This window comes from Mauremys reevesii, linkage group 1 (genome assembly GCF_016161935.1).
Source record: "Mauremys reevesii isolate NIE-2019 linkage group 1, ASM1616193v1, whole genome shotgun sequence".
Lineage (NCBI taxonomy): Eukaryota > Metazoa > Chordata > Testudines > Geoemydidae > Mauremys > Mauremys reevesii.
Genome location: NC_052623.1, coordinates 146494319 through 146518687, shown reverse-complemented (window position 1 = coordinate 146518687; position 24369 = coordinate 146494319). Strand labels below are relative to the sequence as shown.

General features: G+C 40.4%; 1 protein-coding gene and 1 long non-coding RNA gene across 13 annotated transcripts in view; one reads left to right on the top strand and one right to left on the bottom strand.

The window, feature by feature from the left end:
* The window catches only part of POLA1 (DNA polymerase alpha 1, catalytic subunit), a 348901-nt gene that overhangs the window by 120691 nt on the left and 203841 nt on the right, over positions 1–24369 (bottom strand). The window contains exon 35 of one of the 10 annotated variants that reach the window (XM_039494489.1): positions 11828–12255. The exons of 8 other annotated variants lie outside the window; for them this stretch is intronic. In XM_039494489.1, the coding sequence (XP_039350423.1) occupies positions 12115–12255 (141 nt within the window). In that variant the 3' untranslated portion in view covers positions 11828–12114. Of the gene's footprint in view, positions 1–11827; positions 12256–17866; positions 18014–24369 lie in introns of those variants that run through there. One more of the 10 variants, XM_039494498.1, reaches the window with a different exon arrangement.
* On the top strand, positions 1132–22539 carry LOC120374607. Of its 3 annotated transcripts, XR_005586171.1 has the most exons (4): positions 1132–1234; positions 8168–8325; positions 18775–18893; positions 22259–22539. It is a non-coding gene; the product is annotated as an uncharacterized LOC120374607 (long non-coding RNA). The 3 variants fall into 3 exon arrangements; XR_005586173.1 differs by lacking the exons at positions 18775–18893; positions 22259–22539 and adding an exon at positions 13396–14238; XR_005586172.1 differs by lacking the exons at positions 18775–18893; positions 22259–22539 and adding an exon at positions 9069–9302.

Genomic DNA, 24369 nt, shown 5'->3' with positions numbered 1-24369 from the left:
CCTTTTGTTCGTGTGGCCTCATGCATTATTCACTGCATACAATTCAAACCCTGCTCTGAAATCAGAATTATTACTTTCCTAAACAAACTATCTTCACAACAGCTCAGTGAGATAAGGAAGTATTATTACTTCCATTTTACAGATAGGTAACTGAGGCACAGTGAGGTTAAGATAAAAAGCATTCACTAATTTTGGATGCCCTATCTGAGATGCCTAAAACTTATTTTTTCAAACTACTTAGCATTATATAGCACTTCATATGTTCAAAGAACAGCTCCTACTAATTTCACTTGCAGCTGTGAGTACCCAGAAATTCTACAAATCAGAACCCACGGTCTCAAGTCAGACACCCAGAAAATAAAGCACACACAAGTTGTGACCAATGAAAAGTTTGGTTTAAGTAATTTGACTAGCTTCAGATAGGAACTCTGTGCCAGAGGCAGGGATAAAATCCAGATCTCCAGGACAGCATTCAACAGTCTTAACCAGGAGATTATCTTTTCCCTTCCTGCAATTCCCTCATTCACTGGACCAAGTGGTTGCTCCCCTTAGTTGAATAGGGAAGGCCTTTGGTTTTGGGTGGGCCCAGACGCACCTATCTAGTACTCCAGATAGTACACACCTTCCAACTTCTGCAACAAATGAAGCAGGAATCCTGCAGACAAGTCTCCCTCACTACACAAGCCTGATTCACCCGATAGCAGGTCTACCCTGTGCATTGAATGAGGCAGGGATCCTATGGAAAAAATCATATGGGATCACATAAATATTGTATCATAATGCACATTGCACAAGGGGGTGAAATTAAGGTTGTACAGACAGCTTTAATTCTGGCATTGTCTAACTTCTGAGTGCTTGACTGTGACACTTTGTCAGGTAGATTTTCTCTGTATAGGTTTCAGAGTAGCAGCCGTGTTAGTCTGTATCCACAAAAAGAACAGGAGTACTTGTGGCATCTTAGAGACTAACTAATTTATTAGTCTCTAAGGTGCCACAAGTACTCCTGTTCTTTTTTCTCTGTATAGTTTATTAGGTTCTTAAAAGAGCAAACCGATAAAACAAATCCCATCATTTGACATCATACTGATACCACATAGGTCACAAACAGGTTTGGAACCTTTAGAGCCACCACACAGACTTCTGCCACCCGAGCTCCTGGAGTAACTGACAGCAATAGGAGACTGTCATCCTCTATGTGGACCAACACAAGACCAGGATAGGACACACTTTTCCAGTAAGGCCTGGTCTACACTAGGGTCAGGGGGGTCAAACTAAGGTACGCGACTTCAGCTACGCAAATAGCGTAGCTGAAGTCGATCTACCTTAATTCGAACTTCTTACCTGTCCAGACGCCGCAGGATCAAAGTCCGCGGCTCCCCCGTCGACTCCACAACCGCCGTTCGCGGTGGTGGAGTTCCGGAGTCGACGGGAGCGCGTTCGGAGTTCGAACTATCACGTCTAGATTAGACGCGATAGTTCGAACTCCGAGAAGTCGAACGCTACTCGTCGACCCGGCGGTAAGTATGGACGTACCCTAAGTGCTGCAGATATTTGATGACAGCAGAGGAATAGTGAGACTCAGTAGCTTGGATTCTATTCCAGACTCTGGAGGGGAGTGTGCTCTGGTGGGCCCAGACTGTTCCTGGTGGGCCCATTCCTCCTAAGCTTGACCTCTTCTTCCCCCCTCCCCTCCAAACTGTCCCTTTACTACTCCTGGTTTCACATCCCAATCCCATTTAAAAAATTGTGAGTTGGCCACACTGCATCCTATTGAAAACAATGGGAAGTGCTGGCAATTTTAAGAATTTTTAACTGAGGGCAACTTGTGGTTGCTGTTCTGTTATGAACAATAAGAAATGGCAGCCATTCTGAATGAGAGAAGCTCTTTGTGGAATTCTCTGAAGATTTGTCAGCCTCTGATGAAGTAGAATTTTCAATGATAAAAAAAAATAGGAAAAAATTACCATTAATCCTAAAAGCAATTCTTCAAACATAGCCTATGCTCAAAATCTCAGAGAATTTTAATTATTTGTGAAGTTTTAGGACTGTGTTATTCTGCTATTCTGATGATTAGAGACCAAAAAAACCCAAGTCTGATACTTTCTTAAAGGATCCATTTAAAAATTAATTTTAGCTCATAAACTCAATGGATCAACTTGTATATCCACAGAAAATTCATTCTGCACTCAAAGGTAAGTGTTATTAGTTTGGAAAGGATATGCAGTATTTTTTCATAAATACCTGGTTTTTGTGCAAAAATGTAGCTGTTTAGCCACAACTAGTGCCTCCATAATATACTTCAATTGTAAAGCCTTTGTGTCAGGGGCTCTCTCAATTTTTTACGTACTTGGTGCTCACTCAGTTGCTGTTGTCGTTGTGACCAAAGATGACACAGACAATGGTATTACGACTTGAGTACAACTGACTAAAAAGACCAATGCACGAATGGCAGTACTTTCCATACTGAATACATATATAGTTCAATATTGAGAAAGGGATTAGTCTGTGCCCACTAAATCTACCCGTTTACAACTCAACCTCTGTGCCTCAGTGATTAACCTCGAACCAAGTAACCTCATTGTTGATTGCTGCTCACAAGGGTGATCTGTTGCTGATGGCTCCCAGCTGTTAATATTTTGCACTGCTCCAAGGTGTGCTTCAGTGTGTCCTTGAAGCATTTCTTCTGGCTGCCTCAGGCGCAGAAACCCATTTTAAGTTTGCTGTACAGCAACTGCTTTGGTATTCTGGTGTCATCCATCCTCAACATATGATCAGCCCAGCATAAAAAGCAGTTACTTACCTTTCTGTAACTTTTGTTCTTCAAGATACGTTGCTCATGTCCATTCCAATGTAAGCGTGTGTGCGCCCCAAGCACAGTAGCTTTAATTTTTTCCCCTAGCGGTATCTGTTGGGTTGGCTCCAGCATCCTTTGGTACTGTGTGCTCATAGTGCCAGTATAAAAGGCCCTGCCGACCCCATTCGCTTTGTTTCTTCTTACTGACTGCCTCCCAAAGAGGGGACAATGGGTGGGTTTTGGAATAGACATGTGCAACACATCTTGAAGAACAAAAGTTACAGACAGAAGAAAAATGGTTACTAACCTATCTGTAACTTTTATTCTTCGAGTGCTTGCACGTGTCCATTCCAATGTAGGTGACTCACAGCAGTTGTACAGGAGGTGGGTTTGGAGATCAAGGACAGGCTGACTGTGAGATGGCGCGACCAAAACTGGCATCGTGTCTCATCTGTTGCATAGTGCATTATGAATATGTGAACTGATGACCAGGTTGCTGCTCTGCAGATGTCCTGAATCAGGACTTGCGCTAGGAAAGCAGCAGAGGCGGCTTGAGACCATGTGGAGTGAGCCGTTAGATTAGCTGGAGGCAAGAGGTTCGCGAGTTCGTAACACGCCCAGATACAAGAAGTAATCCACGATGAGATTCTCTATGCAATGAGGAGACCCTTCATTCTTCCCACTATTGCTATGAACAACTACATAAATCTGCGGAATGGTTTGGTCCTTTGTATATAGAAAGTCAGAGCCCATCTAACATGAGTGGAGGCACTGTCCTTCTCTATTCGCATGTGGCTTAAGGTAGAAAACTGGTAGGAAGTTTGCTTGATTGCAATGGAAATGTGAGACCACCTTTGGAAGGACCGACAGGTGTGGTCGCAAGTGGACTTTGTCCTGGAATAAGACCGTATATGGGGGCTCCAATGTGAGGGCCTGGATCTCAAACTCTTCTTGCTGAAATGATAGCCACCAGGAAGGCCACTTTACAGGAACAGTGTAACAATGAACACGTTGCTAGTGATTCAAACGGGCACCCCATAGGCTTTGATAGAATGAGGTTCAGGTCTCAGGGGAAGATGGGAACTTTATCCTGGGAGTACATCCTTTCCAGGCCTTTGAGAAAACGGATCAGCATCTCATGTGAAAATATGGATTGGCTGTCCACCTTGGGATAAAATGCAGAGATGGCCACTAGGTGAACCTTGACAAGAGGGCTAAACTTGTTGTTTCAGCTCTAAGAGGTATTCAAAGATGAGCTGCAGAGATGACTGCAAAGGTGGAATTTGTCATTGGGAAACAATGGAGTTCAGATGGAGAACTGTTTCCGTTTTGCAACGTAAGCAGCCCTGGTGAACTGCTTTCTAGTGCCCAGTAGGATCTTGTGGACTTGCTCTGAGCAAGCCCGCTCCTCTGGATTTAGCCATGGAGCTTCCAAACCGTCAGATGAAGAGAGCTGACCATGGTCCCAGGAGACATGGGCCAGGTGTAGTGGAAGCCATAATGGTGCCTCCACAGACATCGTTATGAGGATGGTGAATGAATGCTCTCTGGGCCATGCCAGGACTCTGAGAATGACCCACACTTGGTCCTGCTTGATCTCCATCAGAACCTTGTGGATCAGTGGGATGGGGGAAAATGCGTAATACAGGTGTTTTATCCATGGCAACAGAAATGTGTCCCTGAGACACGATGGGTTGTGACCTTTTAGGGAGCAAAGCTAGTGACATTTCCTGCTGTTGAGGGTGGCAAACAGGTCTATTAGGAGAGTCCCCAACTGTTGGAAGATGTCCCTCATGATGTCTGTACAGAGAAACCACACGTAGAGTGAGGAGAAAAATCTGCTGAGGTGATCTGCAAGCTGGTTCTGTGCTCCTGGGAGATAGGATGCCTCAAGGCTGATGGAATGAGCAATGCAGAATTCATACCCTTTGGCTGGTACAAAATACTCGTGCTCTATGTGCTTTGCTGTCGGAGGGAGGGAGGCAGGGGTTTGCCACAAGGCTTTGATCGGATCCATAATGGATTCATTCAGTGGTAGGGTCACTCTAGAGTGCTTCCTTGAACACTTCCGAGGTTACCTGCTTTAACAAGTCCTGGTATGCCTTGTGGTTGTCTTGTGGCAGGGAGACCCCAGCATTACTATTGCCTCGCCTGGAGAGGAGGATGGAGGAGGCTAAAATGGTCTGAGAAGCTTCCATTGGTTCCCCAGCATCTGAAGGAGCCTGCAGGGCTTGCTCCTGACATTCGGTGCCCTGCTCAGTACCAGAGTCCAGATCTGGAATCTCTCAGCACAGGACGGGGGGTGCCCTAGCCTCCAAGACAATGGAATATGAGCATCTTGAGGGGGTGTCCTACGGCGGGGGAACCCCCAAAGATTCCAAAAGGGCCACTGCATAGCTGACAGTCCCCAAGGACCCGTTGGCCAAACGTTTGGAGGCACTGCTGAACTTGGGGCCATGGTGGCATAGGAGCGGCCCGGGGAGCAGTGAGGTCAGCCATGCTGACGAGGGGAATAAAATCCCACCTCTGAGTCCGACGAGCTGCGGTGCAGAGACCAGGGCAATGACGTGCCTCTTGGTACTGGAGAAGGTCATCAAGGTGGAGATCTTAAGTCTGTCAAGAGGGGTTTACCCCTAGACAGCAGCCTCAGTACTGGGCAAGATCCTGGTAATATCTCCCTGCCACTTGGCGGCACCAAATCTTTAACCTCCAGTTACACCAGTAGGAAGAGACGGTCCCTGGCCACCTCAAAAGCCTCAGGGGTTGACAGCACTGCAAACTGGCTGATATGCTGTCTGCCCTGAGGAGGCGGCTCCTGTGCAGGTGTTAGAGGAGCTTGCAGCAGCACTGGAGTTGCAAGCACCTGATGAGGTGCCAGGGATGAAGAAGGGCCAGATACGGGTCTGTGTCTGTCCTGGTCTTCTTTTGCCTTTGGCACCACAGACGGTCTCTTTTCTTGGTGCATGCAGTGCTTTTTCTTTGGCACCAGGGAAAAGGATCAGTGCTGGAAGTCATGAGCCACTGGAAAAGCTCGATGCTGAGTCTGAGCACGGCTCTGAGGCAGGTCTTAAGGCTGAGTCCAACGAGCTGAGGACATGAAAGGATTTGAAGCTGAAATAATGTTTGAAAGTTATCTTCCACAAAACTACACAAAGTACCCTAGCTACAGCTCAGAATAATCAAAATAAGGTACACTAGGATATTTGTATCTGGTAACATACCGCAACATTTTTGTTTCTATTTCTCCAAAAATTTTCAACTCTTATTTTATTGTAGCACTCGTAAGGAATATAAAAAATTGTCATACTAGATCAGACGCAGGTCTCTGGGTCCCCTTAGTCCAATATCTTGTATCTGACAGTCATAGGCATCAGATGTTTCAGAGGAAGAGCTAAGAAAACCTGCACTAAGGGGAGGTGGGATAATCCGTCCCTGATAAAGGTTTTATCCTAATCTCTGTTAGAGTTTGCCTAAACAGAGACCTAATTCATGGCAGGCCAAGGTGTGAAACTGCAGTGAACCAGCTTGCCACTCCCTAACTGGTCATGAGGACCCAGCCAACATGCAGTAAAAGTTCTGTGCTGAGCACACTATGGAACTTTTAGTGCCTGGTAGAGGGTCCACATGACCTTTAGTGAGTGGCAAGATAGTGTATTATAGATTTACACCTGGCTTGCCACACACAAATTTCTTAATCCCTGAAGCATGAGATTTTATAGCCCTTCCAACATTTTTGTTAGCATTAACTATTATAATTCTGGACGTTGTTTGTCCAAACCCTTTTAAAATGTTGATAAATTCTTGGTCTCAGTGGCATATTGTGGAAATGAGAGCTAGCGCCTAATTACAAGTTTTATCAGCTCTGAATTTGCTACATTTCACTTTCACTGAAAGTCCTCTTGTTCTTGTGTTGTGAGACAAAGAATAGAAGCGCCTACTCTCTCTCTCTATGTAATTTATTTTTTACATATACTTTTATCAGGTCCCTATACACTTTCAAATATAAACAATTCCCAACCTTTAAAAATCTCTTGCTATATGAGCTTTTCCATGGCCCTAGTCATTCTCATTGCCCTTTTCTGAATTCTCTCGCATTCTGCAATATTCTTTCTGAAACAGGATGATCGGTACTCCCATCCAGTATTCCAGACGAGAATGCACCATTGATTTATATAATAGCAATAATATTTTCCATATTATTCTCCTTATGCATCCTAACTTCTTGCTTGCTCTTTTGGCTGTGACTGAATATTGAACAGACATCGTAACGAACTGTCCATAATGATGCCCAACTCCCTTTCCTGAGTTGATAGTTAACTCAGAACCCTGTAAGATGTACAAATAGTTCATTCTCTTCCTTCCAGTACGTACGAGTCTGCATTTATCAACACTGAACTTCATCTGTCAATGAGGTTCCCCAAACACCTAACTTCACCCTCTGAAGTGCAGCATAGTCTTCATTGGATTTTGCTAAGTTAAATAACCTTGCTGCATCTACACATTGTTACTTCACTGCTCCCCCACCTTTCCAGATCATCAATATATGAATATTAAACATTGCACTTATCTGCTACATATAGTTCAGAGCAATGCGTATACTCTTGGCATGGAAACAACTTACAAATACATATATATTTATAGACATTATGAACCGGTGAATTTTGACTAGCCCTAGGTTGTTTAGCAGACAATCACTAAGGTGACATTGACCCTCTAAGTCCCAAATCCGACAGCTCCAAATGTCTCCATTTCCTGGTGGTCCAGGATGACATCTCAGGCAAATCCACAGTTCCTAAAGAAGCAGGCCCCAGCCCATGCCCAACTCTCCCCCAACTCAGCACCTTTTCCCCAAGTGAAAGTCTTTTCTACTGGTCGTTTCTGGAACTCTTCATACCCTTGGCATTCCTTCAGCTTCCAGTTTTCATGGGTGTTGTCTCTCTCTTTCTCTATGGAATGAGCTGGGTCTGGCTTATATAGACCCCAGAACCTTCCCACTACCAGCAGGCTTGGAGAGCATTGCTTAATTGGATCCAGCTGCTTGGGTTTTTTGTGTGCGTTTCCCACCCCCGCATGTGACAGTTTACAATGTCATATACATAAACAGAATTCTTTTATATTGCAGTAATGCCCAAAGTCCCCAGTAGGAGTCTGGGGTCCACTGTGTAAGGCAACGTACATACATAGAGGAAGACACAGTCCCAGCCTCAAAGATATTATGATCTAAAATGACAAAACAGATGAAGATGGGGAAAAGGGACAACTATAAGCAAAGTGATCAAGATCATGACAAGTGCTCATTGTGTTAGTTATATGTCTTTTTTTTTTTTTAAATCAGTTTACTTATATTACAAAAACTTTGGGCTTTTTTGGGAGGAAGCCAAGATGAGGAAGAAAGAGGAATGACTAATGGGAGGGCGAAACTGAAGATAAAGAAGCAAGAAAGAGGGAAAGACAGAACAGAAGGAGATGAAAAGCATAATGCATAAAGCATAACACAGACAGTGAGATTGGGCAGCTCAAGAGTTGCAGTGGTAAGTAGGATGGAACAAAGGGAAAGGACAATCAGCTGCCAAAAATTCAGTTTAAGTGATAAATATGTGAGGAGGTTTATGCCTTCAAACTGCTAACTTCTCCCCATTTTGAGAGAAGAGGTGGTTATGGGGCTAGGCCCACTGGGTGGGATAATAGAAGGGCTAGAAAGCCTCAGTCTGGGTGGGATAATAGAAAGGCTAGAGAGCCTCAGCTTAATCCTTTGCTCTGACAGGTAGCTGATGCTGGGTGGTTTAAAAAAGGAACATGAAGGTCTAAGGATTTCCATATCTCCCAACCCCAACTGATCTGTGGGTGAGGGAAATGGAGGCTATGGACCTGTTAAGAAGCCATGTAGAGCATAGTGGTAAACATTTTAGCGCAAGTGTTTTGCGGTGACCATATTACTCATATAAGGCAAACCTTTTCTGGTGGATGTAAAAAACTGGCACATGCTCAAAACTGTTTAGAGTTTGGAATGTGATAAATCCCACAGGAGCTAAATTTGTGGACAGAATGCTGGTGAGGTTGCCAAAAGTATGTGATAACTGTAATTTATCACATCGCTCTGTGATTTTCTTTTAGCATGGATCTGATCGCTACCTAGGCCATAAATATTTTCCCCACAAGATCCTCGCCTCATTCAGTGCACAGGCTGGACTGTGGGAATTAATCAGGTTTGTGTAGTTAACAAGGTTGTTGCCTATCTGTAAGACACTATCTCATTTATTGCTGAAATTGGAAGGTGCGTAGTAAACGAGGCAGGAAAACTCAGAAAGAGAAAGGATGGTCTCATGGTTAAGGCAATGGAATGCCACCCTGAAGAACCCGATTCTACCATCACTTCTGACAGAGTTCTTACATGATGCTGGCCAAGTCACTTGCATCAGAATTTTCACAAGAGGCCACTGTGTCTCCCTTATTTTCTGGAGTCATTCAGGATCAGATTTGTAGACGTGCTAAACAGTACCATCTGCAATGGAGGTCAGTGGGATCTCTGCTCTGAGTATATAAAATACTATAAAATATTAAGTATTCTGAAATAGCAGGCCCTCAAAATTAGTACACATTCCTGGTGATTTTAAACTTAATCTCTCTGCATTTCAGTTTCTCATGTGTAAAGTAGGGATACCACTACCATCTCGTCACACAGGAGGTGTGTTACAAAGATAGTTCTTTAGAAATGTTAATGAATTTAAGATGACAGCAGCATAAGAATATATGAGGAAATTAATAATTCTACATTCAGTTCATAATTTGGATGGTACATAATAAATAATACAAAGACTTACACATTGAATAAGGATAAAATATTCTTTGCAGTGTGGTATCTTTCACCAACAGATGGTGGTCACAATAAAAGATATTACCTTAGTCAACTTGTTACAAGGATAAGGATAAAAATAAATACTGAACAACTTATTCATTCACTAAATGATGGGGTAACTGTGGAAAAAAAATAGTATCTGATTTTGTAATCAAAGAGTACATCATAATGCACATACCAGAATTAAGGTTTCCCCTTGTGTATTTCCTACATTTTGAACATTTGACTTTGTATACTAAACATTTTAACACTTTTTAAATGTACTGTCTTGAATTAAACACAAAAATCTTAACTACTGAAAAAACAAAAAAGTTTCATTATGGGGAAACATTCGGCCTCACCCACATAAATCAACAGATCCACAGCACAATCCTCTACCACTTGAGCTAGTAACAGTAGAAAGCTGTCATCTTCTATGTGGACATTCCAATAGAAGTGGTGGAGATATTTTGCAATTCCAGGTTCTGCAGTGCAGTGGTTCTCTAATGCTTACAGACCCTTCTCTGTCCCTGTCCTCTTGCACATATCCTCCCTACCTCACCCAGACCTCTGATATCCCCCTCCATCTCCTATCACTCCCCAGCTCCTTCCCATGTTCCCTTCATCCCCCATACCCCCTGTCCTCCCCACACCTGGCTCTTAGGCCCCCTATCTTCTGATTCCGTCTACTCTTCCCCAGTCCCCATCCTGGAGGCTTCTGGGGTTCCTCTCCACCCTACATTTGAGTCAGGTGGCTCTCTCTTCCTCCTCCATGCTGCCCAGGAATCAGCATGGGGAGCATTGAGAATACTGGAGAGACCAGTTACCCACTTTCAGTTCTGGTACCCAGCACTATAGCAACCCATAGCATCTGGAACAGCAATCATTGCAGCAGAAGTTCTGGAGCCCGATGATGAATTACATTCAATCATTAAGTGAGGAATTATGCAAGCACAGTTAGGTTTTGCTGACCGGAGCTGGGTGAGTATGGACCAGATGGACCACCCTTGGCACAGGCAGAATCTTCAGAAAATTTAGCTGCCAAACTCTACAAGTCTCTTGCATGACCATGTACAAACTGAAATTTTTCAGAGGCTTATAAATTGGCAAAATCTGAGTAAATTTTCACAGGGATGACAAAAGGCACATCCCAGACACGCAGGTGACCTCTGTCAAATTTTGAGTTTCTGCTCCAAAGTATGAAGGCACTGGCACGTCAGTGAAACAGCTTAAAAAATTTAAATAAAAAAACCACACACGGACAAAACACTTCCCCCAATCTCATTTTTGGAAATTGCTGAACCATTTTTGCTGAAACATAAAAAAAAAAAATAAAAAAAAAAAATAATCAGCTTGAGGCAGACACCTACTATAAAAAATGTCAGTCAAAGGTTAAATTTTGGAAAAATTAACTGAAAACAGGGTCTTGCAATGGAAAGTGTCAGGCAACCTTATATTACAGATGCCATCATCTCTAGTTATGTGTAAAGCTTAATAAAGGTTGCCCTGAAGTGTGTGGAAAAAAGTTACTAGGGGCAGGTTTCTGGGCCCTAAACAGCAGTAAGGCCCTTAGCATTTTGTAAAAAGTAATGTACAAGACACTGTCAGTGTGGCAGAAACAGCTGCAAGGTTCAGTTGAGCCCCAATCAACTGGCTACTGAGTGCTCTGTGCTTCAGAATACAAAGGCCACATATTCACAGCCAAAACAACTTAGTTTAACGATAGGTAAATATGGTTTGCATCAGCCTGTATGGATGAAGCCAAATCATGCAACAGGCAGGGTTTGAATAGCGTTTTCAAATGGACTGAAGCAAAGCCATCCACTATCATTCCTTGATCTCCAAATATCTACTATCTTTTTCAAAGCATAGGACAAAATGGTATTGGTTGTCAGATTAAATCATCTTCTTGAAACACAGAGGCAAGTTATTTCTATCTTAAACTAGAGCTTGTCTGTTCTGTAAGAAGATAAGATTTTATTTTGTTTATACTGTGCAAATAAAGCTTGAATAAAGAGTACCTGAAAAATGCATTAGCCCAGTTTGGCAACTATACCATGGCTATTGCATGTTTTTTGAAAACATAGCTTTAGCCCAGTTTGGCAACAAACAATTTCAATTACGAGAGTTTAACAACTGTTGTGAACAGAATTGTTCTATAGAAAGCACCAAAGACAAATAGGATGAGGAAAAAGAGATGAAATCTGCACAAAACTTTATTTCATGGATTGCTCAGTAAAAGTTCTCAGGAGAACCCATATGATACTCCCAACTATTGTCAAGATTCCATTACTGATATGAACTGGAAATTTGAGAAAAGTTAGAATAAGTGGTGGCACTTCTTTAATACAAGTGGTGTACTTTCTTCACTCCTTTCACTGATTGAGGTTTCTCTATTTTCCTATGTATCATTTTCAACTTTTTTCCATTTGTAAAAAATATTTTTGACTCTTTCCATTCTTATGAAGTGTTCTGAAAGCTTGATTTAAAAAAACAAAAACAAAAAAACCTCCAGATAATTTAAAAGGAAAGAGGGTCTACTGGGTAAGGCATTGAGTTTGGGATTCAGGGATTCAGTCTCTGTCACAGACTTCTTCGGAAAAATCACTGTCTCAATTTTCCCCATCTGTAAAATGGAGATAATATTTCCCATTACCATAGGGGTGTTCTAAGGATAAATTAGTTAGTGTTAGTGAGGTGCTCCGTTACTCTAGCAATAAGTGACATGCAAAAGAATATACATATAAAAACAAAGTGTTTTACTTCATGTTGATACTATTTTTAAAATAATCTATTTAACATGTTACAAGCCACATACAAAATTATAGGAGTTAGAGAAATACAACCATAAAGATTTAACACTTAGTATGACTTTTCACTTGAGATAGGCTTTTCATGAATTAAAAACCAAGACTACCCCATTGCAAAAGTATAAAAAACAAATACCAAAAGAGAAGAGAAAAAAAAAGTGTTAGGAGTACTAGCAAAACAAAAGCAAAGGAGGAAAGAAAAGAACCCAATATCCATTACATGAAAATATTTTATCCAGATATACGGTCACCTCCAGATTGATCCTGCAGCCGGATCTGCTAGCCCAAGCCTGTATGGAGTCCATTGAACTCAATGGGAGTCCATACAAGTGCTCCAGTCCATGCTACTGGATCCCATTGCAGGATCTGGTCTTTAACTTGCTATCCAGATGAATTACTAGAATTTTTTTTCAGCTCCTGACAATGAATCTTTTAACCACAACTCCTAAGATGAGGGAACTCATAATTCATCTATGGAATGAACACATCACCTACTGTAAAAACACTAACAAAATATTAAAAAATTCTAGTAAATAGTAAATACTTCTCTGTAGTATGCCTTCAGTGAAAAAACACTGATACATTAGCCTAAATATTTTACTGCAATCTTCAATTAAACTTAAGCTTCATAATTCATACTAGCACCTCTCGTAAGCAAAGTTTAAAACTATTCTTTTAATAAGAACTACATAGCATATTTTTGTTTCTCTTTTCTGTTTACACGGAGAAAACATTCAAGATATAAAATTATTAAAAGACACAATCTTAATATGCAGTTTGGTAAAGTTCAAGTCAGTCTTTGAACAACACATTTATCTATCCAGTAAAGCTTGTGTTAATGCGATGTAAGAGTTTGGCAAATTCAACTCTAATGGAGCATAAAAGTGCTTTTGCTTGAAAGTGAGATCACATTTTTAAAAATTCAAAGCATGATCATTTTTTTCTTTTTTTTGCAGGAACAATCTGATACAAGCAGCAAAGCTTAAATAAACTAGAAACATTTCAAATGATCCATAAAGGATTAATAAGCACTGCAGGAAGTCCTATAGGCTCAGCGTATACATTTTCCATCTTTTTCCTCCCATGATGGGCATGACACAAAATACTAAGCAGAACTCAAGTTTCAAAGTCACCAAATGTTAAGGTCTGCAAGCTTTGATATGAAGGTGGAGTGGGGTCACCATCTTGGACTTCTTAATTTAAATAGATAACAAAATATTGATTTTATTAGCATAATAATTCTGCAAATTATGGCACTTCACACCATTCTTTCTACTACAAATGGACAAAAGCAAAACCAAGGCAAAAGGGGTAGTAGTGAGCTACAGGCCACTAATATAACAAGAACAAAATGACAGCTATTATTTTGGCAGAAATAATCTATGCTGAAACACAAAACACACATGCACACAATTTCTTTCAATACAATTTTCTTGTCTTCCCACTGACTTCTATGATTACCACAGAAAGCAGGGTTCTAAACACATTTCTCAATTGAATCTTCAATCAATAACCGTAAAATTTGAGATGGGAGATATGGGAAAATGCATTATAGCATTAGTAACTGTTTGCAAAATAGGTTGAACTTATCAATATGCATAAAAGTTGTAGGGAAGAAAAATCAGTACTATAACAGACCACGTATTTTTATTTAATCCAAATGGCTAGAAAAGCGAAAATCTCAACAGTGACTATTTCTAGGCCAAGTCAAATCATGCAGTCAAATTTTCATTTGTTTTGAGGTGGTAACTATTATACAAACATTGTTTGTAGCATGACACTCTTAAGACAGTTTAAAAAAAATGATACGTTTGAATTACCAAGTGAAGTAAAGTATATCTGAACATTAATAATGGTTACTTCTGTACATTATTTAAGTGGTTCCACCCAGCAACCTTAGTTTCATCCCTTTAGAAAAATATATAAAGACAGAGAGAGAGAGAGTCAGACAGACAGACAAGTCTGGAAGGAAAAAAGTCTGTGATCCCAAATGGAGGTCAGTCTGACCTAAATATACTCCCTTTAGTGGTAAGAGTTCAAACTTATCTTAAAAACACTGAAGTAAGAGAAAACCCAAACAACTAAACACAAAGGTTCATTTCAAATTTGAGAGTTCCTCACTATGGGGAAATGGAAAAGTTTAGCTTCTGCTAGGACTGCCAGATTATATATGCTTTCTAAATTCTCTCTCCCCCCTCTCTTTTTTTTTTTTTAATCGATATTATAAATTGTTTACCTGGCTACATATAAATTGGGGAGGAGGGGTTGCTGGTACCATAGAGGACAGGGAAAAAATTAATATGGAAATTTAATATAGAAAAATGCAATATTAAAGAAATAGATGAATATTTAAAAAGGAAAGATTGGATAACATCAATACAGGAAAAAAAGGATGATAAACGTGAGCTCACAGTGAGAGATTGAAGCAGAAAGGTAAAAATTATGCTAAAATAATACGCTAATCAAAAAGGAAAAGTGAACAAGAGGGAAGGACTAGAAAAAATTGCATAAAGGACTAAAGGTAATCATTTCTCTCCTCATAACATCTATGAGGCCTTAGTTACTGTGTACAACTCTGGGCACATCACTATAAATATAAACATCACAGTGATAAAAGAGTATCAGAGGGGTAGCCATGTTAGTTTGGATCTGTAAAAGCAGCAGAGTGTCCTGTGGCACCTTATAGACTAACAGACGTATTGGAGCATGAGCTTTCGTGCGCATGCATCCGACGAAGTGTGTATTCACCCACAAAAGCTCATGCTCCAATATGTCTGTTAGTCTATAAAGGTGCCACGGGACTCTTTGCTGCTTTTAGTGATAAAAGAGAAGCTAAAGAATAGCAAAGGTAAGAGAATAGAAAGATATGAAATCTGAAGACAAACATTTCTAGAGTTTAACCAAATTAGGTCCAGTGTGGATATCGTAGCACTCTACAAATACTTGAACAAAATCATAATAGGGTAAACTGATTTGAGATTGACCACTGGCATATTACTTTAAATAAAGAATTTAACCAAAGAAGGGCAAGTTTATACTATCTAGATGGGAAAAAACTTTTTTAATAGTAAGATTAAACTAAACAATGAAACAGTTTGTCATAAGGTTACTTAAATACTATCATTGGTAATGTTGAACAAACTCCGGGGAATACTTTAGGGTAATGGACACCCTGTTCTAGGTGCAAGGGGTAGTTCTGGATGTGTTACCTCCAGCCTTAGCCCTGTCTTAACAGCAAAAGCAGTTTAGCAACTGGTAATAGTTTAACAATTGGGTCTACAAGGTATGTCATTATGTACATTGATATTACATTGTCATCTTGAAAACAGTGCTCAATTCTGAGATGCCCCATCTCAAACAAGAAATAGTAGAAATAGAAAAGGTATGAGAGACAGGCAATGAAAATGATTTATAGGCATGAAAAAGCTTCCGTGTAAGAACAGACTGAAAAGACTAGGACAGTTAGGTTTAAGAAAGAAACAACATGATGGATATAAGACAATGATTAGGATGGAGAAGGAAAATCAGGCACTTTATTTACCCTTTTTTCACAATTTCAAAAAGTAATGCCAGTGAAATGGAAAGGCAACAAAAATTTAAAACTATTAAAGGAAATACTTAAAACAGTGTGTAAAATAACCTGTGGAACTCCTTGCCATAAGGTATCACTGAAAACAGCACAATTCACAAAAGGTTTATACATTCATATGGGTGAGAATGTTCACAATTAAACTACATTAGGAAGATACTTCCCTGTGGACAGCTTATTCCAAAGTTTCTCATTGTGGAGTTTCTTGAACTTTCTTTAAAGCACTTGGTATCACCCAGTGTCAGAGACAGAATACTGGACTAGAGAGGCCACTACTCCACTACTGGTACAAAAATTCCTGTGCTCACAATTACTCAGTTTCCCAGCCTGCATTTATTGGACCAAACTGATTAATAACCAGAAGTTTTTTGTTTTTTTTAAACACAAATATTTTCCCAGGATCTAATCCAAACAAGATTACCTGGATTCACAACTGAGTATACTTCCATTTTACAGAGTAAATGTGGCCTTTTATGATTCTAGTGTTGTGCATAGTGGAAAAGGAGAATTAATTATGCAGAGTCTGTAATGATACAGCAGTCTACTGAATAAGTCACACAAGGCTCCTGGGAAACAGTTATTGCAGCAGTTCGAAGAATCTTAAATAAATCATTTGTTGGTACAGCTCTTCGACCAAAATTAGAGTATTCTATAAAACAGCATTGGAGCCAAATTTACCATAAATAGTAAGCATATAAAAAGGGAGGCTTCAATTTGTCTTTATTAGAATCCAGTTTGTGTTTTTGATGGCCCTAGCTATCTTGGGAAAGAAAATAAAAAGAAGCACTCTTTTGTTATGAGAAGGGACAGTGGCTAGTTCACTACTGTGTGTTTCAGTACAAACTACATTAATTTATTCACGAAAACTTTACTTCAGAATTCTAATTCAAAATATCTAAAATGTACTTTTCATTTTCAACGTGGTCCTGAAAATCTACCTTTCATCTTGCGTACTACTCTGAAAGAAGTTGTAAGCAGTTACAGAGGTGAGGTAGAAAGAAGGGAGAAATGAATGCCTTTTTGCTCTCACTACACCTCTACCTCGATATAATGCTGTCCTTGGGAGCCAAAAAATCTTACCGCGTTATAGGTGAAACCGTGTTATATTGAACTTGCTTTGATCCACTGGAGTGGATCCCCTGGAGCACTGCTTTACTGTGTTATATCCAAATTTGTGTTATATTGGGTGGCATTATATCGAGGTAGCGGTGTATTAACTGATCAATTTGGCTGTTTCATATGACTGAAAAGGCAAAACTGTTAGGTGTACAGAAGAGACATGAAAATGTTTTCCCAAAGGCATTATTAACAATTAATAATCATTACACTGGTGCCTTGTTTACCTGACCTTGTGTAAATTCAGCAGCCTTGTAATTAGACCCATATTTTGCACATTTGTATATTTCCATGCATACATTTGACTCATTCATTCATCCATTAAAATTTCCTTGACAGACGTAGATGGATAATCAGGGTACAATTTGTATTTACTGGATTACAGAAAATTGCCCAAACTGTTAAGTTCAAGGAAAGCACATTCTTGTCTCTCTCTTGTGACTGATGTAAAAGCAATTACATATCAGAGGATGGCCCCAAGACTCTCTGAAGTAGCAGCAGAGATTTTACAATCTGGTGTCTTTAGCAATATTTGTTCCTGAAAATGGTGACTGAGTTTTATAGACTATAGAAAAACAAAACGCTACCTAGTACATCTTGTCTAAGCAACATATTACACTTTAATTCAGTGGTAAAAAGTAATCACTCATAAAAGTTAACATGCCATATTTATTGCTAACTTCACTACAAAAGACAGGCAATTTGTTTTCTCTCTCTGTTTCTCCTATCCAACACCTCAGGTCTCTTGAACTTTCTGATGGGTAGGGTTTTCTCACTTTGTAGTGCTGGAGACAGCTAAAGCTGACAAAACTGAAACAGGGTGGAAGGACCCTCCTATTACTTCCTGATAAGAAAAAGTTCTTCCAAACCTGTAAATTGTGAAGATAATAATGATATTTAAATATTACAAGATATTAAATGTCTGACAATAATTAACTACAGCACAGGACTGGTACAATTTTGCTTTCAGAAAAAGAAATTACGAAACAACCAGTGTTCAACTACAGCAGTAAGTGGGGCTGGATCTAAGGAAAGAAATTGATAAATATAGGAAACTCTAATCTAGGTTTGCCAATCATCAAACATAGGGAAAAATAGAATAATGAAGGTAAGAAGGAAGGAAATTATCCAGGAATATAAGGAAAATCAAGTGAATTTTGAAAGGTTAAGGGTACCAGGCATTAAATATATTCCTGCCTCAAGGCTGCATCACATGAGGGCTCAGTCCCAGCTTGTAAGTGTACTGATGAACACATGATAAGCTAGTTCATCCAGATGGTTGATTCACAGATTTCTTCCACAGAAGCTGATTACTTTCAGCCCAAGATGTCAAGGCAAATACAGTATACGAGCTTGTATTGTTTTTGGAGATTTACTGTCCTCTGTAATGCAATGGAACTTTTGTGTTTCTTTCCTCTGAAGCTGACATGATATGCCCCCAAAAGGGAAATAGCTTTCCTCTTGGGTTCCATATATTTCAGAGAAGAACACAGAGGTCTATTAACACCAAAGGCCAGATCCTTAGCGGTGTGTAAATAAGTGTTGCTCTGTTGACAATGAGCTAAAGACAAGTAAGACTGAATGAAGCGTTATTCTTTCCTATCCATACATTAATATTACTCTATTTTAGGAGTACCACTTGGATCACCTCCCCAACGAAGAATGTTTCTGCTGAGGAATCAGGGTGAAAACCATAGGCGCTGACACCGTGGGTGCTCTGGGGCTCGAGCACCCATGGAAAAAAAAAAAGTGCGTGCTCAGCACCCACCAGCTACAGTTGTTTGGAGGCATCACTGATAATCTGTTTGTGGGGGCTGACAATCAGCTGTTTGATGGCTGGGGGAGGGCAGAGGGCTCCAGAGAGGGGTTGGAGCAGGAAGAGGCAGAGCAAGGGCGGGGCCTCTGGGAAGGGGGTACAGGGAGGCCAGGAAGAGTTGGGATGAGGGCGGGGCCACCGGGGAAGGGGCGGAGTGGGGGCAGAGGCTTGAGGTGGAACACCTCAGGGGAAGAAAAAAAAAAAGTCAGTGCCTATGGTGAAAACTGTAGAACTCAATAGTGCGGTCATTAACACTTCATAAACTTCCTCTCTGGTGGTTGATGCCCCTTCTGCCCAGAAGCCTGCCATTGATTATGATGAGAGGGTATCAATTCCTTCTGGAAATGTTATCTGTGACTAAATAGGCTTTAATGGTATAAGCGTTTCATCCACCTAACTAAAGAGGATTTAGATACTTTCAGTCACAAGCATTTAGGTGAAAGGAAGTCAAGCTGTTTTTCTGAACTAGTTGACTTTAACCTGGATTTTCACCACATGTAGTACACATGCAATGCTTTTTTCCTCCAGGTGTTAAGGTTTTGGACAAAAAAAAAAAAAGCTATTTCCTGTGATGTTTGCATGGAGGAGTTAATCATGGTTATGAAAGACACTGGAACATGAATCATCTCATTCTCATGGAAGATGCAATATGTTTGACAGCCTCCAAGAGCTGATATTTCAAAGACTATCCTTGCCAACTTGTTTACAAATAGAAAGCTCATCTTTATGCAGAGAATTAGATGCCATCAGTCAAATGAAGGGTTGTGAGACCCTATAATACTGTGGGCAGCTGCCAGGTAGTGAAGATAGGATTGCGTTACCATGCTTGAAACACAGAGAGGATCTGCAACACCACTTCCTGTAACGTCTCTAGTAGCAATGTTCTCATAATCATATAATCTAATAAAAGGTATAAATGATTCTTTAGCCAGGCTACTGACAGTAGCCTGGAAGCATCCTGGGGGACTCAAAAGGTAATGTTTCATTGACAGTAATTTCTGTATCAGGGAATAATTGGAATATGCCAATAAAATTCTGCTAGATCTAACAGAATTAGGTATCCCCCAGAGAAACTGGAGTTAGTGGGAACAAGATCCATTCTGAATTTCATCTTTTTAATCAGTCTGTTCAGTTTCTTGAGGTACGACATAAATCCCGCCCCTCCTCTGTTTCTTTCTATGAAGAAATGGAAGAAAGTTCTGAAGACCTTTCCTATTGAAAGACAGGTTTCTAATGGCCACTGACTCTAGGTGGTGCTTGATGCTTTCCAGATGGTTTGAAGTTTTTCATCAGCTTTCACAACTGAGGAAGAAGATGAAGGAGGTAGAAGAGAAGTCTGGAGCTCCAGAGAAATCATGATACAGTCCTTCCTGTACCAATGTGTCTGAAGTCAGCTGGAATCAGGTGTCTGAGAATGGGATATCCTGTCCTCAGGTCTATTTCTGGAGAACTCTCTTGCACTTATACAGATGAACAGGAATGAAAGATTAAACTATTGCATGATCTTGGCTTCCTTCTCATGTTCCACATCCATGTCTTACCCTAGAAAAATGAGGGTCCCTTTTCCAGTACATCTGATGTGGGTAGGAATGAAAAGAGCTTCTGCCCTTGGATGAGGGGCTTCTATTCTTTCCTGAACTTCACTCATTGGTAGTAAATATTTTGGCTTGTCCATGTTTTCAGCTACTATCTTATTAAGCTTCTCCTTGAATCGTTACATGCTGCTCAGGGCTTCATTTTGAGCAACACCTGGATATCTAGTTAGCTGCCCTGATTCTTAATGCTAGCTTCAGGGAGTCCATTACAAGTGGATTAGATAGAGTGGAAGGGGGCAAGTTTTGGTTTTACCCTTGGCAAATTCTTATCAGATAACAAGTCCCAAGACCTGAAGAGGACTGACCTGCTCTTGCCGAGGTGTCTCCATGGATGTTCTGATGATGGAGTGCCTCTGATGCAAAGGTCCCAATAAACCTCCAGACTTTGATCTCCTTCCCCTAAGGCAGTGTTTTCCAAACTTGGGACACTGCTTCTTTAGGGAAAGCCCCTGGTGGGCTGGGTCGGTTTGTTTACCTGCTGCATCCGCAGGTCCAGCTGATTGCGGCTCCCACTGGTCGCAGTTCGCCGCTCCAGGCCAATGGGAGCTGCTGGAAGCGGAGTGGGCCGAGGGATGTACTGGCTGCCGCTTCCAGAAGCTCCCATTGGCTTGGAGTGGTGAACCGCGGCCACTGGGAGCCGCAATCGGCCAGACCTGCGGACACGGCAGGTAAACAAACCGGCCCGGCCTGCCAGGGGCTTTCCCTAAATAAGCAGTGTCCCAAGTTTGAGAAACACTGCCCTAAGGAAAGCCAGGGTCAAAAGGCTGAGTGCAAGAATAGTGCAACTTTCTTTGGTGATCTTGAGAGGGTGTCCTTGCATGCAGATGAAGCACCTCCTGGACTTCAAGCTTACTTCACTTATACTGCTCCATTATGATGGAGAAGGAACAAATGGAGAGAAGGAACTCGGTAGATGGCTCCATTTAGGGAGTGAAGCCCTGGAAATTGAGAGTCCCTAAGGGAGATGAGAGAGAGAGAGAGAGAGAGAGAGAGAGTGTGTGTGTGTTTGCAGTGAATGAATTGGAAGTGTTTAACGACAACTCTGTTCATGCAGATGGAGGTAAAGAATCTAAAGTTTCATAAGAAGTGGCAATTGATAATCTTCATTGTCTTGGATAAAAAGCACAACTAGAATTCATCTTAATACCTTACAGCTGGTAATCAGACTAGGTAGTTTGGTGGTTCCTAATTTTATTAGAAATTTGACATTAGTTGCCTCAATGTGAGGAAAAAAACTGATTAGGTACTATCCAATGAACAGTATTTTATTAAAGGAATCTCAGAATATTTTTAAAGTTGGGATGTTCTCTGTACAATAGAATACAACATAAATCACTATGTTTCTTTGCAGCATTTAAGAAAAAAAGGAAAGAACAATTTTGGCCCCTGTGAGGTACATTTGAATGTTGCCTTGGATCTTAAATTGGGAATTTATCTTAAATGGAAACAAACAACTTCGCTAAAAATTAGACATTTATGACTTGCAAATTACAGATACTAATTATTTTCAGTATATACAATTATGATATTCTCAAGAGGTATTAATTTTGGGACAGATGTGCTTTCATCATGTAATTTGGAAATTAAGTTACACTCTCACGTATGGGAACTCAGAAGGCTGAATTTACGTAAGGACAGAATTGATAGAGAGGAATTTGTCTTCCTTGATAATTCTCTCTCTCTCTCTCTCTCTCTCTGATAAGAGTATGGCCAGCAAGCCTCACAGCTGGGTTGCCTTGCACTCAGAGGAACAGAGGCAGACTGCAGAGTTGATGAGGAAACATTTCCACTTGACTCCACTTCCTACCTCATGATTTCAGAAACCTCTTCCAAAGCCAAGAATTTCTTCAAAATGTAAAATGTTAAAATACGGAAATGATATCAACTCGTAACTACATGCACTATTTCAAAATCATGCAGATGAGGGAAGTGAGCTAAAGGACGTATCCATGATGTATGAAAATTTATACTTTTTTTCCAGAATAAAAATACACATAATCCAAATTGAAGATTCTGCTATTAAATTTTCCATCAAACCAAAAAGGGGAGGGATGAGCTTACTGTTCACATTTTCATCAGTGAAATAAAATCAGATATGACAAAGTTTTCTTTCTTGGACAAGTGCATGTCTATTAATCTTCACAGCTGGGGTGTGACTAGCAGTGCAAATTAAGAGCACGGGAGGGAAAAGAAATGCCCAATTAAACAGATTTTGTTGCTCTCTTATCTAAATTTAAACTTCATCTTCTGAAGCTTTCAGGACCATTCTCCCAAATAAATCATTAGAGGAAGAATGCCTATCTATTTTGTAATGCTGCACCAAGGTGAACAGGGTCAACCATATCACTGTGTTGCAAGTCTTTTCTGTTGATGCATTTTCCTCCCAGGAGGCCACTACTGACTGGGTGGAATAAATGGGTGATTCCATCCAAGAGTTCAATATTCCTTGTTTTTCAATTCTGAACTACTCATTCTTTAATTGTTTTCCAATCTTGTTTTAAAAAATTGAATTGCTCTGCAAAAATCAAAATTAAATCAATGTTTTTCTCTGGGTTGCTGTGGATTAGGACAGAAAAAAGGTAGAATAATCGCTTGTGATTACAAACTGGCCATTCTTTTCAGGAATAAATTGAGGTGCTGTACAAAATATTTATTATCCTAGTACATAAGAATATAAGAACATAAGAAAGGCCGTACCGGGTCAGACCAAAGGTCCATCTAGCCCAGTATCTGTCTACCGACAGTGGCCAATGCCAGGTGCCCCTGAGGGAGTGAACCTAACAGGCAATGATCAAGTGATCTCTCTCCTGCCATCCATCTCCATCCTTTGACGAACAGAGGCTAGGGACACCATTCTTACCCATCCTGGCTAATAGCCATTTATGGACTTAGCCACCATGAATTTATCCAGTCCCCTTTTAAACATTGTTATAGTCCTAGCCTTCACAACCTCCTCAGGTAAGGAGTTCCACAAGTTGACTGTGCGCTGCGTGAAGAAGAACTTCCTTTTATTTGTTTTAAACCTGCTGCCTATTAATTTCATTTGGTGACCCCTAGTTCTTGTATTATGGGAAGAAGTAAATAACTTTTCCTTATCCACTTTCTCAACATCACTCATGATTTTATATACCTCTATCATGTCCCCCCTTAGTCTTCTCTTTTCCAAACTGAAGAGTCCTAGCCTCTTTAATCTTTCCTCATATGGGACCCTCTCTAAACCCCTAATCATTTTAGTTGCTCTTTTCTGAACCTTTTCTAGTGCTAGAATATCTTTTTTGAGGTGAGGAGACCACATCTGTACACAGTATTCGAGATGTGGGCGTACCATGGATTGATATAAGGGCAATAATATATTCTCAGTCTTATTCTCTATCCCCTTTTTAATGATTCCTAACATCCTGTTTGCTTTTTTGACCGCCTCTGCACACTGCGTGGACATCTTCAGAGAACTATCCACGATAACTCCAAGATCTTTTTCCTGACTCGTTGTAGCTAAATTAGCCCCCATCATGTTGTATGTATAGTTGGGGTTATTTTTTCCAATGTGCATTACTTTACATTTATCCACATTAAATTTCATTTGCCATTTTGTCGCCCAATCACTTAGTTTTGTGAGATCTTTTTGAAGTTCTTCACAATCTGCTTTGGTCTTAACTATCTTGCGTAGTTTAGTATCATCTGCAAACTTTGCCACCTCACTGTTTACCCCTTTCTCCAGATCATTTATGAATAAATTGAATAGGATTGGTCCTAGGACTGACCCTTGGGAAACACCACTAGTTACCCCTCTCCATTCTGAGAATTTACCATTAAT